Raw genomic sequence first — 19,564 nt, 5'->3', positions numbered from 1 at the left:
TAATGCACAACAACTGCAAACACAGAAAAATTATAGGCTTGTGTGAGATTCCAAATGCCTCACCTTTGACAAGAGTAGATAGCTGCAGTCAGGGGAGTGAAAAAAATGCAGTCAAAATGGACAGTTCTTGTAGTTGATCAGCCACCCACGAGATCATAAGTGGATATTTCTTGATTAATACTCCTTTGCCTTGTTTTAATAAATTGGATGTGATTTAGTAAAAGTTGTTAAATTCAACCCCCCACCCATTATTATTTTTTGTTTAATAAAGACATGGATTTTATATAGCCTATGTGTGTATAGATGGTTTGACCAACCATGTTTTGTTCTCTTCTAAAATGTTTGATTTTTAACACACACACACACACACACACACACACACATATATATGTATATATAATAATAATAATAATTCATTACATTTATATAGCGCTTTTCTCTGCACTCAAAGCGCTTTACATATGGAAGGGGGAATCTCAATGTGCAGCATCCACCTGGAAGATGCGACGGCAGCCATATTGCGCCAGAACGCCCACCACACACCAGCTTATTGGTGGAGAGGAGACAGAGTGATGAAGCCAATCAGTATATATACTGTATATATATATATGGGGATGATTAGGAGGTCATGGTGGACAGAGGCCACTGGGCAAATTTGTCCAGGACACCGGGGTTACACCCCTACTCGTTCGAGAGACATCCTGGGATTATTTGTGACCACATAGATTTAGGACCTCAGTTTAACGTCTTAATCGAAGGACGGTGCTCTTTGACAGTATAGTGTCCCCATCACTACACTGGGGTGTAAGGGCCCACACAGACCACAGGTGAGCACCCCCTACTTGCCTCACTAACAGCTCTTCCAGCAGCAACCTGGTTTTCCCAGGAGTCTCCCATCAAGGTATAGTGACCAGGCTCAACCCTGCTTGGCTTCAGTAGGCAACCAGTCCTGGGCTATAGGGCGATATGGCTGCTGGCTATATATATAGCGAGAGAGAGAGAGGCTACATCTCAGCATAATATCAAAGCAAGTCAGACCATTCTCAGACGCATTCCTAACTGGCATGCATCTCAATGATTACACGTAACTGGTTCTGCATAGATTTTGCTCATCTTAAATGAGTAGCAAAGAAGACGCCAAGAAGAAGAGCACCATATTTGGAGATGCCAGCCTTATATTAAACTAAGCTTATGAAACGTCTAATGATTTAAACTTCACCATATTGCACACCTCACATTTGACACCTAAACAATATCTTGTAGTTGCAGACATTGACTGTTTTTGTCTTGCATTCTTATGGAGACTGTGATCTTGTTGCAACTGTAGCACATTTTAAGTATTAGGATAGTACAAATATAAAAAAACATAACATCACTGAGCACTGAGCACATACTATTTCATCATGTAATAGAAAAAAACAGACATAAAGACAAAAAAATTTTAAAAATCAGAGATGAAGGCATTGTTCAACACATTCACAGCAAACAAGAAGGACCCAACTGCGACAAACAGGATGTACAAACAGGATGAACTCAAATGTTAAAAATGTAGGCAGGCCACCAGAGCGGGCATAAACAGGAAGATGAGGTCAGACAGGATCCGACAGGCTGTGTTGTGAGTGCCACCGTCTGGACAGAGCAGGTAGTTGAAAGAGAGAGCAGTGGAACCAGACTGGGTAATGAATAAAGATTGATTCCCCAGTAATAAAGATTGGGGGATCACGTGTCAGTGCCATTTGCTGTCGCTGCTCTCCCACACAGAAAGCTCAAATTGTTCGATTGTTACAGCAACATACAGCCAACAGAACATGTGCCATATGGTCAGTACTCTCCGCTTCTCTCCTTAGTCTGTTGAGCTTTAAGTCTCATCATCTGGTAGCTGAGATAAAAACCCACTTAAACCGAACTCTCTCCAAGCACATGAATCGTTCAGAGCGGTGAAGATGACTGTCTTCACAGTGTCTTCTCATGTTTTCCCGCTATCATCTCTCTTATCTCTGTGCTCAGGCGATGGAGGAAATGATGTCAGCATGATCCAAGCAGCAGACTGTGGTATTGGTATTGAAGGGAAGGGCCGGTATTTCTCCTTAACCTGTCAGCCACTAGAACTGTTTTTTTTCCTGAATTTAAATCAACTCAGAATGATTAACTTTGAATCATAAAAAAATGCTTTCTCTAATGTGACTTGAGAAAGAAAATAAACTACTTTGTTTATTGCACCAAAAGTAAATTGAAAAGCAGCATTAACTTTTATATAAAAAACTAAGAATCTGCTAATCATTTTAGAATAAGCTATTTCATGTAACAGATGTTTACATATTGACCACAGGACAAAATAATAACTGAATTTACTAGGGGTAACAATATATCTTGTCAGTATATATATAGTCAGTGACAGAGTGCAAGCATATTCTTCTAAAATAATTCTTTATTTTCAGCTTCAGAATCATGAATATTTTTATTTTGGTGTCACCATTGTCCTGTGCATTGTTACCAGCACCAAGTCCAAGCCTATTCATTTAAACCCACAATGTAATATCAAATTTAACATTTTAATCAACAGTAAAATTTTTGTTAACCTTATACCATATGTCTTGGAGTATCGCAACAATATTGTATCGTGAGTTCAGTATCGTGATATGTATCGAATCGTGACATAAGGGTATCGTTACACCCCTAGAATTTACACAAAAGACCTAGTGTTTAGAAATATCACAATTAGGCTATGTGTCGTCTGTTACATATAAACTAACAAATAGACATTTAAGTTTATTTAAGTGCAAACTATTGAATATGAAAATGTGTAAATAAAGCTCTATAAAAACCTTTACAACACAAATAAAAAAAAAATTCAATCCTAATCAAAAGTTCTACACACACTTGCGGTCTTCACTCCCATTTAAACACTTAGGCCAAATACAGGAAATACAACCTACGTAAGAGGACAAGTGTTCAAGTGCAAAGACTGCATGGGTATTGAGACAGGCCCTTTCACAGACTTATTGATGTCAAGGCTATAGAGTGCTGCAGAGAAGACATATTTTTGTAGGCCAAAATCCAGAAACGAGTTAGCAATTTAGCACTTCCGGTTCCACTGTCCTGAAGTCAGTGGGTTTTTTGAATGGGTTTTTGGTTAAGTGCCGTCTGTGGTGGACACAAGCTCAATATATTTTCACGTTTTATTCAATGACATAAAATACATTAGTAATACCCCCCCCCAAAAAAACGTCATCACGCTGAACAGGTTAACTCATCTATCTCAACTACACTGAGAAAAACAATAAGTAGAATTTACTCAATTTTTATAAGGCAAGTTTTTGCACAAATTTTTTTCAAGTAAATTTCACAATGATGGAAATTAAGTAAATCTACTTAACTAAGCCGAGTAAAATTCACAAAGTGAATAAGTACATATAACTTGGCCTGTTAAATTATATTGAGTAATTTTTACTTACAAATCTGATATAATTAATATAATTAAGTAAAACCACTTGATATTTTAAATACATTTTACTTGTTTTATGCAGTGCTGGTAATTATTTTAAATTCAATTAAATGTTACTCTTATAATGTGACAAAATAATACTGTGACAATGTGCAGTTAAGAGTAATTTATTAAGAAATAAGCATATACAGAAACCTATAATGACAATAATAACAATTCAGTGTGTTCGGTCTCTCTCTTTGTCCCTCTCAACCGGTTTACAGCAACGGAGGCACAAAGGGCTGAATGCATTTGAGAAATATCCTGAAATTAAGAAAAGAGAGAGAGAAAAAAACAATAATCAGTAAACAGCTAATACTTTTAAATTAAAAGTTAATTAATTTGCATTCACATTATTCATTTCATTTAAACCAAATCATTAAAAACATCCTGCATGACCTTACTCTCATAGTCAATTTACACACATTAATGCTAACATGTGACACACAGCAGATATCAAGGCTACGAATTAGGAATTTGGGAGTACGAATTATTGTCATTTACAACGTGGTTACGATTTAGTAAAAGCAGGGACCATTTAATAGATAGTATGCACGATTTAGCAAATGAATGAGGAAATGAATTATACTGTGCACGATGAGGGAACGAGAACCTTCTCACTTAGGCCTATTGTTAATTCGTGGCCAATATTTGTCATCTATAAAGAAAATTGCACACAAAATAAATATTAAACAAAAAGATCATGATTTAAGTGACATATTCATGGTTTTTAGGCGTAATTACTGATAAATCGTGTAAAACGTAAAGTTTAAAAATGAGAAAAAAATATGGCTAACGTCTACAAAGTTAACTCGTCATTAACCCTCTTGAGTCGGCAAAAGCGCCCGCGCGTAGCAGCAAATTAGACTTATACTCCGTCATTTTTGGTCATAAAGATTACAGACTTAAGAAATATGAAAAAATAAACTGTTAAATGTCTACTTTTTCCACTTTCAATCGAAATAAAACATTGTGCTTTTGTAAAATAAAGAAAATAAACAGGGTGCTTTCTGCCTCTGCCTCTCCCTTAACTTTTTTCTGGAGCACGTCTCTAAACTTAAGAACACTAAACTTTTCAAATGTATAGCATGAAGTGATGACAAGACAATCGTTGAATTAATCAAAAAATCATTATAAATCCGTAATATAATGCAGTTTTTTACTGTTGCTTACCTGTCGAGAGCCGTTGGAGTGGAGATTCGAAATCCCTCAATCATCGCGTGTTTTCTTCTTTCTGCGCATGCGCAGATTCCTTTCTTCAAGGACTAAATTTTACTTGATTTTTTTAAATTTGCTTCAAGTACTTAATTAATGCATGTAAATATGCCAGAGAGTCAGAAGTCAATTTCACTTGTCTGTTGGATGTCTAATATTTACAAGTAAAAAATTAGTATATAATTAGGATTTACTTAATATACTAAAGTTTTCATTTTTACAAAATTATTCTTAGCAAAAGATACATGATTTTTCCTGTTTTATTTACTTTGACATAAAATCATTTTTTACAGTGTAGGGATGGGTACCGAAACCCGGTATTAAACGGGCCCCGGTGCTGAATTTTGAAAGACCGCTGGATCGTTAAGCTCAGACGTTATCGGTTCTGCTGTCGGTACTGGAGAAATTAAGAAAGTACACGTGCTATTTATTATTGCTATTAAGAAATTATTATCTTGCGAATTTAATATCGCCAGCCACTTCTATATAGGCCTATAATAATATTGAACCATTTGTCTGTGATGCATTTTTGCTAAAGAGAGAGTGTGTGTGTGTGTGTGTGTGAGAGAGAGCGATCTTTCACGCAAAGCCACGGCGCACACAACAGCCCTGCTTAATGAGTGACGATAAGGACAGAACATTCAAACGGTTACACTTTAGATCTTTGATATTAACTAATTTTATTTTAGATTTAGATTTTGGCTTCCAATGATTATAAAAAAGAAGATATTTGAGGTATAACCATTAAAAACTAAAGCTGCATTCTGTCTAGCTCAACTTCCTTCCCTTCACAGCGGTGCGCTGTCATTTCTCCCTAAAACCCAAACGTAACGTCAGAATCTGCACGATCAGTGATTGTTGTAAAATGTAGTCTATACTGTTGCTAAACTGCGGGACGCGTTTGATAATAAAAGGCTATTAAAAGTACCAAAATTAACGCAATAGACGCTGTTCCAAATGCGGCGCGCGCTCCGAAACACACCGCAATGAGACAAGCAACGGATATTTTGGTCTTCGTGTACGCATCTAAACGATCAAATATACACAAAAATATGTCAAAATGGCCGTCTTGGAGATTCACTTAAACAGTTTATTCACTTAAATACAGTTTATGTCTTAAATGGGCGTAAATAGTTGGGAGAAAATATGATGCGTAATAATGATTAGATCTGCATTTGGTCTTAAAGAGGCAGCAGTCTAATAAACCTGCTGACGATTGCTCCATTAATGTGAATCAAACAACAAAAGGCAAAGAGAAAATCAGTCATACAGCTCTTGAATGATATAAGCTTTAATCTATCTATGATAAACTATGCAGTGTTATTTTACATCTGACTTTATTAGATGTCTTTTTAGCCCATATTACTCCTGAACAGTAATGTCAGTAGACATTACTGAAATTAAAGCACTGGGTATATAATTTGTATATTTGTTTTATTGTATAATTTTTTTTTTTGTTTGACCATGTGTTTGTACTTTGTTTTTGGCGTCCTGTCTATAAAACACAAAAGCCTGCACCCTTCTGCATAACATACATGTTTTATTTGTTTTGTTAAAGCATTGCTTTTTCTTTTACTATAGATATTTATTTTACATTTCAAAATACAGTATAAAGCAATATTAATTATGTTCTGAATTATTTTTTTCCCTTTTTTTAATATAACAAAAAGAACCGATAAGAATACCGTTAAAGTACCGGATCGATAAGGAGTATCGTTAAAACCTTAACGATACCCATCCCTAATAATAACTATAGAGCCACGGTCTCATGACTTCAATGTCACCATCCCTAAGATTCTGACAACTTTTTCAGTCTTTATTTAAAAAAAAAATAACAAAAAAAACATTTTCCCTGAAAGATGGTGGTAGAGCATGATTATAAACACAATAAGGCTGGACTAGCCTATGTTTAGCTTTTGCTTCAAAAATTAATAAAAGTTGTGTTAATTTGTGAAGATTATACAAAACGTGTGAGTTTCATTAACTTTTGTTAGTCACAGAGCTTATTTTCTGCAATAATCCAAAAGCCAATGGAAAAATCCTATTGGGGTCCATTCTTCGTACCTCACTTAATACATCTGAGATGATTTGACAGCTGCCAGATCTTATAATCGTGATAACTGATCTAATATCGTTCTTCAAACGAATTTGTGGATTTGATTAAAATATCTGGATTAAGTTGTATGAGATTACTTCACGTTCTTGTGTTCATTAAGGGCTAATAGATCGATACTCGAAACCATGATCAGGTAACACTTTATTTTGTCAAAAATAGTTAGGCTACTAACTCTCATTGGATTATTAGTAGACTGTCTGCTTAATATCTGCTAACTCGTTATTGTGATGCTCCTCCAACAGACATTCTACTGACTATAAGTAACTTTGCAACTACATGTCAACTTACTAACCCTACCAGTCTACTAAAAGGCCTACTCTACTATCACTCTAATGAGAGTTAGTTGACAGGTGCAGTATTACTTATAGTCAATATAATGTGTTAAATGGACCATCAAAATAAAGTGAAACCAAAAAATGTAATATAATAGAATGATTTTTGAAGGATCATGTGACACTGAAGACTTGAGTCATAGCTGATGAAAATTCTGCTTTGCATCACAGAAATAAATTATATTTTAAAGTATATTAAAATAGAAAACCACTATTTTAAATTCACAATATTTCGATTACTGTCTGTTTTTCCAAATATTACAGTTTTTTTTCTGCATTTTTAATCAAAAAAAGGCAGAGACTTTTTTCATAAAACATTTAAAATAGTAATGTTTCAAAACTTTTTAACAGTAGGTAGTGTATATGATAGACTAGCCTACATGAATTATAATTTTTTATTATTTTATTATTATTAGTATTTTAAATTATTATCTTCAATGGTTCAATAAGGTAACCTACTCTTGCAAGGAAGTAGCAGTGTCTGGGACTCCGCAGCTCTGCTTAAAAAAATACAATCTAATTCTTTTTGCATGAAATAAGCGTGCTCCCGAGCAGGTGTGAGTTTATGGACCTGTTGCTATGACAGCAACTCCAGGATGAGTCTGGATCATGTCAAATCGTCAACAGTAAAATCCAGATAACTGAGAAATCCCAGAACGTAGAATGGAGGTTGTAAGTTGCTGCTGCTCTATTTAGCAAGTGAAACTAAAGGTAACATGCGCGTAAGTGGTATAGGCCTAAATATATTCGATTTCAAATTATCCAACTTAATGATAGCTCGAACTGTAAGATGCCAGATGCAGACGACGTGTGTAAGCATAATTTAGCAGATCATCCGAGTATCCAGAGGGCCAGGCGGAAGAAGCTTGTCCCCGCCCCCTTCGGTGAAACGCATGTCGCTGGTTCCTATCTACTGGTTTAATTCTCGGGCTGCTAGCATGCAGCTAGCTTTCCCGATCGAAGCGACTTCTTAAATAACGCTACCGTAGCTCACTCGACGCCTAAAAGCCCGGATAAGTCACTTCATCGTTGCATACTGAGTGCAGATGTTTTAAGTGCACGAGCGATATTCGATACATTAATACCAATCTGGTTAATTGCAGGAAAGTATTGCTGTTCGTAGCTAGATTTGCTAATATATTTAGCAGCATAATGCTATATCAGTGATCAGTGTGTAATATGCGCTTGAAATCATGATCAGGGCGTCAAGGTGTTTGTTGTAGGCACCGGGTTTCGATCTCGGAAGGACTGAGCATTTCTAGACGACTGCTGTCTGAGAAAAAGCTTCGTCTTTGTGTGTTGTGGATCCGACAGAAACGCGCAGCAGCCGCCGGAGTTCCAGCAGCACATCGGAGGTAAGGTGACCTCTAGCAGGCCTGTTTAACAGCGTAGCGTGGTTATGATCCGGATAACAGCATCCCTACTAGGCTCCAGTTGTGATCAAATGTTTACTTAAGCTAAAACTCAGCATGTTTGCGTAGTACAGTAAGATGCTGTAGTATGGCGTAAGCACTATAATCGGAGATCAGCAATGCTGCCGGAGCAAAACACGTTCGTCACTTAAGAAATTATGCTAATATAATGTTAATCTTTAACTGTATTTAAGGTAATATAATCTTTTACTGTACTGTGTGTATCTAGTTGTTTCTAAGCTGCTTTTCATATATTTAGAGGGGAGACTGAGAAATTTAGGTGTAATGAGTTCATGTTGTTACATTACTGATCTCTGAACTAATGAGCTTAGCCCCTAGGGTATTTGTAACTTGCGTTTATAGAAAATCTTACAGTGAATTTGAGTAAAAAACAACCATGTATATATGTCGCTGTATTTGTCTCTTCAACCCCGTTACCATCTTCAACCCTGTTACCCTAGTCTCAATTTTTATTAATTATTTTTTTTAAGTTTATGAATAAGTAATTTAATGTTTGTTGAACTTAGTCAGAAATGTTCAGAGCAATCATAAGAATACTGATTTTAGTTCAAATTCTGAAGTTAAGCCACATCTTTGATCAAAAATGTTGCTGTCACAAAAAGTGCCCATTTCAGGTTTAAGGTTCAAGGTTAAAATGATATGTTAATGTTATGGTGCAGCATGGTACAATTTCTGGTAAGCTACACTTTTTTATTATTTCAATTCAATTAAATTATTGTGATTTGATTTAATATTGACTCATTTGGATAAATATTAGGTAGCCTACTCGAGATAGGCGTTAATTTTTCTCAAGAAAAAAACAACTCACCTAATGTTGTAAACATAGACAGCCCTATCAGATGGTAGTATTATTTAAGGTTAAAAATAACTCAAATTAAATATAATGTTTTTTATTATAATAACAACTTTATTTAATGATATAAGTAAAAATATAATAAATAGGCCTATGTAATATAGAACACATATTTAGCAAAATACTTTTTTTCTTGCCAGCTAGGCTACGTGCTATTTCCTATATTATGTTCATTAAATGGCTTTCCTGAGGTAAATGTAACATATTGTTCTCCAGCTTGACCTCTTCACGCTGATAAAAAACACTGATTGATCGATATTATGTAGGCCTATGAGGAATATACATTTCGGTAAGTTGTAGCCTACTACTGTATCTTTCAACAGTGTTCGTGTTTTTTTACTATTAGAGATGATCGGTTCACGTGCGCTAGGGATCTGTCACGTAACATTTACAAGCGCCAAAACGGTATTTATTGTTTGAATTTCGTAATAAAATTGACAGAATCTGAGAGTTGAGATTCTTTTATAGCATAAAGTAACCTGCTCTGTCTAGTCTGTTGGTCCGTGTCCTGTTTGCTTCGCGATTTTTCTGTGCGTGAGAAAATGGATGTGTGGCGTGAGAGCGTGTGAAAAGTGTCAATTGCGCGAGTCTCACGGTGCGTGAGAGTTGGCAGCTCTCCAACTTCCGACTTTTCGGCTATTTTTTGTAGCTGGATATATATCATTTGTTGCGTCTAAATATGAATGAGGATACGGTTATTGATAAATCGAATTGTTATTGTTGTTCTTATTATCATTTAGGGGGGCTTAGGAACATTTTGGGGTAGCTTCAGCCCCCCTAAAATAGGCCTAACGACGTCCCTGGTTATGAATAAGTTGGGGTGATCCAAATCAATGACAAAATTTAGCATTTAGGAGATATAAGCATCCAAAACTTACAGAGTCCCTCACATCCGCTAAAATGGACCACTGATTTTTATGACATCACAAGGACTTAAGCTTCTCATTACATCTTCTGTCCAATCAAATGCTCTCTAGAATGTGAAGCGTCCAGCCCCCTATGCTATAAATACCACCTAGCCAAAGCGAGTTGTTGACCCGTCATGGAGCAATATGGATTTTTGCCAGGGTCGATATTGTCCCCACCACTTTTTGAAGTCGCTGAAATGTTGTTTTTTAAATCAAGCTGCGGAGTGCTCATTGCCACTGCTATCAGTGGCATGGATACAGTGTTCTCTTGTGACTCGCGCACAATATGCACACAAACGTGTCCCTGCTTGATAGACGACCACTGATAAACATATTTGGTTTGGATGAGAGAGAAAAAAAACTATACGAATGCGGATTAGAACCCAGAACCTCTGACACGCTTGGGAAAAGTTCTATCACTAGACCATGAAAATACACAATCTACACTTACGGCGGATCTATGCATTTATTCATGTGAAAATTCTCGGCACTAACAATATATATGAGTAGTAGGCCTAGATCTCATTAAATGACCAATTAAACCGAATGCGCTGTTGAAATTGATTTCTGGACATCATAATGTTATTTTTTCTGAAAATTATTATTGTACATATATCTGATTTAGCATTGTATAGCAATTAAATGCCCCCCCCCCCCCCCCCACACACACCCCCCAAACACCTTTCCCACTCACTTTTTAAAACAAAATTATGCCACTGGTTGGAGGTGTGTGTTCTGTTGCTCGAGTTTTATTAAGTTTTCCAACTGTACGTTGGTTAAGAATGAAATGGCTAGAATTTATTCACACCTCTACAACTACTGAATCCAACGTAACATCAGCGCTTCAATATGTCCCGCCTTAGCTTCTTGTTTCTGTGGAAATTACGTCAACGCATCATACAAAGCTGCGCGTTATCATCGAACATCAGACGCCGCCCACACTGCTGAGAGCAGTGTTTAGATGAATATATAAATATGTGCTGCACGCTTTCCTCTCAACATCAAAATAAACGCAAAACAAAATTGACAGCAGGAATTTTTAAATAAAGCATAAGAAAAGCATCTGATCATAGCAACGTGGATATGTTTGCAAAAGCTCTTCAATTCGGCACTCTAGTAAAGTCACGTTTATTTATATAGCACTTTATACAATAGATTGCTTAAAATCAAGCAGCTTTACTGTATTAAACATGAAAAGTAGTTTCAGTGTCTCGTTTCATCAGAAGTATAACAGCAGTGTGCTCATGTTTTCACTCGCGAGTCGGTCTCACCTCGACAGAATGAACAGGAATGTGAAAAGGCAGAGCCTCCGCGCACACCTACCTATTACGTAATCGTCATGGACCAATTGGCGCTTTTCCACTGCATGGTACGGCTCGGTACGGTTCGACTCGACGCGGAACGGTTCGGCTCGCTTCGCTTTTCCACTGCGTGGTACGACTCGACTCTGTACGGCACGGTTCGGTTCGCTTTAGCTCAGTTGCTTTTCCACTGCAGTTAGTACCGCTTCAAAGTGGGTGTGGGACTGATCGTTATAGTTGCCGTCTCTACTGCCATGACATCATCATATTAAATGCGAATTTTTAATTCCGTGTTTCCCCATCCACTCCTCGGCAACCAACGAGAGGAACGTCTGCACCTCGTCCACTGACCACGATTCAGCCATTTCTTTTTTTGAAGTTTATACTTTTAAAACAGGCGCTACAGCGCTGGCTGTTGTCTACTGGCTATTTAAATCTAGCGGGTTTAGTGTCGTAAATACAATGACGCTGGTAGTGATGATGATTCTGTTTGACCAATCAGTGATCTGCAGTGTTTTCACGTCAAATTTTAGTATCGGTACGGTACGCTTGGAACCTCAACAGAGGTGGTACCATTTAAAGCGAGCCGAAGCAAGCCGTACCATACCGTACCATGCAGTGGAAATGCGCCATAAGTGAGCCGTACCGAACCGAGCCGTACCGTACCATGCAGTGGAAAAGCGCCAAAGCGTGGCGTACCGAACCGAGCCGTACCGTACCATGCAGTGGAAAAGCGCCAAATGGTAGTACAAAGGTGGTGTTTACCAGCTGAAGCAAACTTTTCTGTAAAGTTCGATTTGGCAAGCTGTTTCGAACTCCAAACGAAATTCGTTTTGGCATGATTTTGTCCAAAATGACATCACATCAGTTAGTTTTTCGATTTTGCTTGAAGTATATCAGGGCCTTAAGCCAGAAATATGCAATAACTCACTAATACAAATTTAGTAATAATATTACAGTTAGTATCCACAAAATAGCTTGTTAGCCTTGTGATATAAAATGCAACAATCCAATAATCTCCAGATTAATTTTCGTAATTGTCACTAAAAAGTTCAACTTGCATGTTCACTTGACTTACCATTTAATGGAACAAGAAAAAGCTGACATTCAGCGGCTGGAAAAATTGCCATTACTTCAGCGTCTGCGCCATGAGGGGCCCGGCCACCTCAGTCACTGTGCTCACCTCAGTTTACCTGTGCTCCATTAACGACCATGATACAGATAGAACAGACATTATAAAGTTCTCATGCTATTCTTCTGGTAGGATCATTTTCTTTAGCACAATATCTCCCCATTCACTGATGCGTCCAGGTTGCACTCAGTCACCATTATATGTTTGGTCTTAAACGCAACTGCTTTCATGTTTTGCCGCAGGACAGCAATTGCAAGTAAATTTTCTGTCATCTTTGCAGGACTGCGATATGAAGAGTGTACAAAGTAACATCTTTAGCAACAGCGTGAAAGTGAATTGCACATAACAGGCACAATAGCAGTATAAACAGAGATATCTATTGGTTCAATATGTGTCACGTGACTTAACATGCTTCATTGTTTTCAAATACCACACAACGCAAAAACTGCGTTTTCAAAAAGCTCCGTTTTCACAGGACAAAAATGCTGTCTCAGTGTGGACGGAAGTAGAAATATGAAATTTTCAACATATCGTTAGCCTCATAGCATAATTGCCTAAGAAATAATTAATTAAAAAATGACTTAGGCAATTATGCTATGAGGCTAACGATATGGATTTTCAAACGAAAATCAATTTTCAAACGAGTGGACTGCCACCGAGTACATGTTGTGTTTTAGCATCTGTTGTATCAGAAAAAGAAGCTTTAAAGACTTCCTATGGTTTTCCACCAAAATAAAAAGCTGTTTTAGTGTTTGAAAGCAAAACAAAATTTGTAATTAAGTGTTAGTACTGTAATTTTACATTTGTTCTATAAAATATTATTATTATTATTGAATACTTTTATTAAAAACAATTTTTTTTTTTTCTCTGATGTAGATAATCTCCCTCTACCTCACGCTTCCTTTTCTCTAAATCCCAACATCCTCCAAGACAGCTGAACACCGGGGGAGTGCTGTAAAAGCTGTGACTCAGCATGGTAGAGGAATAACCTTAATTTCAAAGTATTCTGGGAACAGGCCATTGCAGAAAGGAACCTTTACGCTTTGACATCAGAAAGCTGGTTGAAAACTCATGGGATACAAACATGTCGGAGGTTGGAGAGCGTCGGCCAGTCAACGCAGATTATGCAGTTTCTGTGCTGGAACAGCTGAAGTATTTCTACGAGCAGAAGTTGTTGACTGACATCACTCTGCTGGTGGAGGAGAATGAGTTCCCCTGCCATAAGATGGTGCTGGCCACCTGCAGCTCTTACTTCAGGTGGGTAGAGCAGGGGTTTGTGAATGCACAATAATAATTTGTTACATTTATATAGGCTACTCCAGATTAACTCATATTTCTGTTAAAGGGTGAAGATCCTCCTTTATGCCTCTCATGCCAGAATCCATTATTACTGAAGCATTTTTTGATGGCCTGTGATAGATTGAACTTTCCGTTATTTTTTTTATTTGACTCTTATGAAAAGATTTTTAATGAAGTAAGACCAGATCTAGTTTTTGAATTTTTATCTAAGATAAAGTTTAAAAACCTATTTTAATCGCTATTTTAATACATTTTTAATCTTGCTCACCATGAAAATAGCCGAGGTAGCTGGCATGGTGTTAAACTGTAAACAAACAAACAAACAAACAAACAAAAAAGAAAGCTTTAGAATTTGTGTACATGTATGAAAAGTGTTACAGGTAATTATGCTATTTCACAATTTTGAGTTTTCTGCATCACAGAAATGTTGCTCTAGTCTATATACAAAAATGAAGACAATGTTTTTGCTAATCAGCTCTCACCAGCCTCAAAGTTAACTAGTGTTGTCACAGTACCAAAATTCCAGTAGTCGGTCCAATGGCAGTTAAATTTCACGGTTCTTGGTACTAATTTCGGTACCATAGCAAAAACTGTTGAAACTATTTTATTTAACTGTTTTAAAATAGAAACAAATTATAAAATGTGTTGATGATGATGATGATGATGATGATAATTTAAGTAAAGAAAATATTAAAATGATAAAATATATAAAAAAATTTAACAAACTGAATAATTGATGACGGGACTTTATTATTAGGTCTGCATTATTTATCTAATATTACAACGGCCCGGAGTCAATTATTCCACTTTATACTACAGTTACCACAGCTCATGAAATTGTGCAGATGTTTTATTTCAAGACATTTGTCAGGTTTTTGTCCTTAAACTCCCTTGTGTAATAATTTCTTACGCATCTCATCCCAAGCCTCCTTTGCCAATTCCAAAACATAATTTAAAACATAACTTAACATAAGTGGTAACAGAGGCTTGAGCATTTTGATATGCTGTTATTGGAGAGAAAACACTGATAGATTACTTAAGTGTGTGTGTGTGTGAAGTCTGTGCGTCTCTCAACAGTGTTCGGCAGCAGCGTCTCTATTAAAGTCTAGGGCTGGGCATTGACACAAATTTCATGATTCGATTCTAATTTGATTTGAACAAACTGGCAATTTACATCTTGGTGCATATCGCTAACTATTAGGTTATAGTGCAATCCTTTTTTTAATTGATCAAAGATTAAGAGAGTATTAAAATATACAGTTTATTACTGTGAACAAAAGTAATAATGTTTGTTTTTATGATAAATATAAAAACTAAAGTAAAAACAGCAGCCAATGCTTGCAAAGATATGGTTTATTTGGCAAAGTTTTTTTGTTTTTGTTTTAGCCATGTTGCTTCCACATTTGTTGTAAGGTAAGATGTATCACATTTGCTTAGAATATTGCCTCATCAATATCGCACAGAAGCGCTGAATACCGCTGAAATAAACTAACTCTGAAGTGGGTTGTGTTCAGAGAATAAGTTACTATTCTATAAGAATAAGTATGGCTAATTAATAAACCTGAAAGTTACCTCAAAATTTGGAACTGAGAGTTGAGTTTACTGTTTATCATAGGCAGAGAGTGTGTAAGGGAGCTTTTTAGTTACTATAAAGAGAACACTTTCTAGGGGATATATAGTCCATTCAGAATTTGAATAAAACTTTTGTTTTTCATGCTTGACCAGCTGCCACATACACACTGAAAACTTTCAGGAGTGGCATGGCATATGCAATTGTTATTATTATTTGTATTGGCTGCCATTCCAAATCATGCATACAGTATACAATTGACTTGTTTTTTTTATTTACATACACTTAAGTAGACTGGAACAAAAATAATTTTGTCAAAACTTCTAGAAAATAACATGTTTTGTTTAGTAGCCTAATATTTAGGTTTTGTAAATTACAGAAACTTTTTCTTCAGATTCAGATTTAAAGAAGAACTTTAATCGATGAGTCAAGTTTTTTCCATATGAAATGTAGTTATTAGTTTTGACCCATGTGGTTTTTTGTTTGTGTTCCTCTAGGGCCATGTTTATGAGCGGGCTCAGTGAGAGCAAACAGACCCATGTTCATCTTAGAAACGTTGACCCCATCACACTGCAGACCATCATAACATATGCTTACACCGGCAACTTGGTCATCAACGACACCACTGTGGAACCTCTCTACGAGACGGCCTGTTTTCTTCAGGTTAGAAAGACATGCACACAACACAGTCTTCCACAGATTAACTCGTTAAATATATCCGTTTACACGCACAATGCTCACACTGACTTGTTTTAACAAGTTTTCCATTTGCTTCAATCACAAAACCTATGGGTCACATATTACTGTCACAACATAACATCGTTGCAGACTTTGAGCAGCACAGTCTGGCATTTTTAGAGGTCTCTAAAATGTCCACATAACAAATGGTCATCAGCCAATAAGGTGAATGGCTGATCATTGTGAAATTTGGGATGTGCATGACGTTCAAGCATTGTGTACCAAATTATTTTGAGAATTGGCCAAAAGGAGCTTTTCAATAAATGTTTCTTACTAAAACCAACTACTTTTTAGAAGCGGGCCAGTTAGAGAATCTCAATATCTACAGTACAGTTGTTTAATTTTTACGTCTACTTATTTTTGTCTTTCATTGATTTCTTCTCAGGTGGAAGATGTTTTACTGCAGTGTCGAGAATACTTGGTCAAGAAAATCACAGCTGAAAACTGCGTCCGCATGCTAAGCATCGGTGACCTGTTCAGTTGCACAGAGTTGAAGCAAAGTGCTAAGCGCATGGTGGAGCACAAATTTTCTGTCGTCTACAGACAGGAAGCTTTTCTGCAGCTCTCGCACGAGCTCTTGCTGGACCTCCTGAGCAGCGATAATCTCAACGTGGAGAAAGAGGAAACGGTACGCGAGGCGGCCATGCTGTGGCTGGAATACAACATGGAAGCACGTTCTCAGTATCTCTCCTCTGTCCTCAGCCAGATTCGGATTGATGCGCTTTCTGAGGTGACCCAACGTGCCTGGTTCCAAGGGCTTCCACCGAATGACAAATCAGTGGTTGTGCAAGGCCTGTACAAGTCAATGCCAAAGTTTTTCAAGCCCAGACTGGGCATGACCAAGGAAGAAATGCTGATTTTTGTAGAGGCCGAACCGCCAGCTGAAAGCCACCCGGTCGTAATAGGTCCACGTCACACAGTGGTCTGTTATAGTCCTCAAGCAGAGAAAGTCTATAAACTGTGTAGCCTGCCTGGAGACTTGCAGAAGGTTGGAACATTAGTCACCCCAGACAATGATGTGTACATTGCCGGTGGACAGATACCACTGAAGAGTGCGCTAGCTACCCACGGCAGCAAAAGCGGCAAGCTGCAGGCTGCCTATTGTTCAGTGGACACCTTCTACTGGCTGGATGCCCAGCAGAATGCATGGGTGGCTAAAACACCCATGATTTACGCTCGCACTAAACCGTCGCTGGTGTATTGTCAGGGTTTCATCTACGCTATAGGCGGTGATAACATGGGCGGCGAGTTGAATAAACGCACAGTGGAGCGATACGATTGCGAGCAGGATGAATGGAGCGTGACCAGCCCTCTTCCCTGCGCGTGGAGTTGGAGCACAGCGGTAACAGCCCGGGACTGCATTTACGTCATGACACACGATCTCATGTACTGCTACTTCCCTCGTGCTGATACTTGGGTGGAAATGGCCATGCGGCAGACAAGTCGTTGCTTTGCTTCCGCTGCTGCGTTAGGAGATCTCCTCTTCTATATCGGTGGTCTACATGTGGTGGGCAACTCGGGTTTGCGTTTGCCGACGAGCACTATCGATGGCTCCTCTGTTACGGTTGAGATATACGATGTCAACAAAAATGTATGGCGTCTAGCTGCCAACATCCCAGCCAAGCGGTACTCTGACCCCTGTGTGCGTGCTGTGGTGCTACTGAATACGCTATGCATCTTCATACGCGAGACGCACTTAAATGAACGGGCAAAGTATGCTCTGTATCAGTACGACCTGGAGCTCGATTGCTGGTCCTTGCGGCAGCCTGTGTCAGAGCGTGTGCTCTGGGACCTCGGCAAAGATTTCCGCTGTGCCGTGGGTAAATTATACCCGTCCTGCCTTGACGAATCCCCCTGGAAGCCACCCACTTACCTCTTCTCACCTGATGGAGCTGAGGAGTTTGAGGTGGATGAGGACATGGTGTTACTGCCTCATGTATAGTTAATGGCATCATCTTTGAAACTTGTCCTGTAATTTATCCACTGTTCTGAAAGGTGATTGAGCTTATGGACAGACTTCCCTTAATGCCTAATGTGCTCATGGAGATCAGATATTTAATTGGAATCTGAAACGTTTCATTTCTAATTTTGACCCGCCTCAGACATGTGTAGATTTGATTTTCTTATAGCAAGTTTGAGAACATTTCATTTGTCACCATTACAAGTTTGGTATTCTGTTTTGGCATTTCTGTTTTGGCATACTGTTTAATTTGATGGTGTAAATGGATCATGATGAAATTAAACCTCCTTTGGTGGAAAATGACAACTGTACACCTGACTTATTAAATTTATCACTGTTCTTTTGTCTGGTTCATTTTCCAGAAATGTATTGCTCACCTTTCTTTATATTTGTAAAATTCTCATAATAACATTGTTGATTTGCACCATTGCTTTGGCAACATATCTGTCAGACGAACTAAAATCAAAAGCACAATATGGCTTTGTGCCCTTACCAAATCACAAAAACACTGCAATTTAATTATGTAGTCTGTGATCCGGTGCTTTCCGCATCTCAGAATGGCTCGGTTCACAGTGAATGAACGCAGTGATCTTCACCTCTGCATGTGCTGTGAATTTAGCGTGCATGTAGCGGGTACCAGTTACACATTATTTTCACATTTTTGTGGGAAGATGATTACAGCGTTTGACTAGATTTGTAATGACACGCATTTTCACAGAAACGGTAGTTCTCCGCCAAAATCAAAGCTCAACTGCAATTTCCGTCAAACTAAAATGAGGTCAAAAGTATTGTATTTTCCCTACTGTAGCGTAAAGTAATTATGAAATTTTCATTTATTTTACAGTGCATTTGCTTTACAATACATTACTATTACAGTCATATGAATAATAATAATAATATAAAATTACTATTATTATATTCTAATTGTTTGGCTTCTTAAAACACTAGTGTGAACATAATGTAGATTGAGGCACTAAAAAGAGGTTTGAGATCCCTTTGATGTTCAGGTACAAAATTCACAGAGTTAAATTTTCACATTGAACATGGGTTGGAGCTCTTAATTTTGAACTGTGAAAATGTACAAAATTGTCTTTTGGGGCAATCCTAGAGGGGCCGATGTCCAACCACCATAATCTCAGTAAATCCGAAACGTCCCTTTTTCAAAAGATACTGTATTAAAGATAATTTTGTAAAATGGAATTAAGCTTTACAGATTGTACAGA

At 37.6% G+C, this 19,564-nt stretch overlaps 1 protein-coding gene across 1 annotated transcript; it reads left to right on the top strand.

The window, feature by feature from the left end:
* The first annotated feature begins 7,800 nt into the window (after positions 1 to 7,800).
* Positions 7,801 to 18,680, top strand: kbtbd2 (kelch repeat and BTB (POZ) domain containing 2). Its single transcript, XM_084135930.1, has 4 exons — positions 7,801 to 8,502; positions 13,651 to 14,031; positions 16,141 to 16,306; positions 16,767 to 18,680. Exons 2-4 carry the CDS (start codon positions 13,859 to 13,861, stop codon positions 18,321 to 18,323), a joined length of 1,896 nt encoding a protein of 631 aa, XP_083992056.1. The 5' UTR covers positions 7,801 to 8,502; positions 13,651 to 13,858; the 3' UTR covers positions 18,324 to 18,680.
* Positions 18,681 to 19,564: the final 884 nt, after the last annotated feature.

This window comes from Abramis brama (genome assembly GCF_963993115.1).
Source record: "Abramis brama genome assembly, chromosome: 14".
Lineage (NCBI taxonomy): Eukaryota > Metazoa > Chordata > Actinopteri > Cypriniformes > Leuciscidae > Abramis > Abramis brama.
This window is presented reverse-complemented; position numbering and strand designations above follow the sequence as displayed.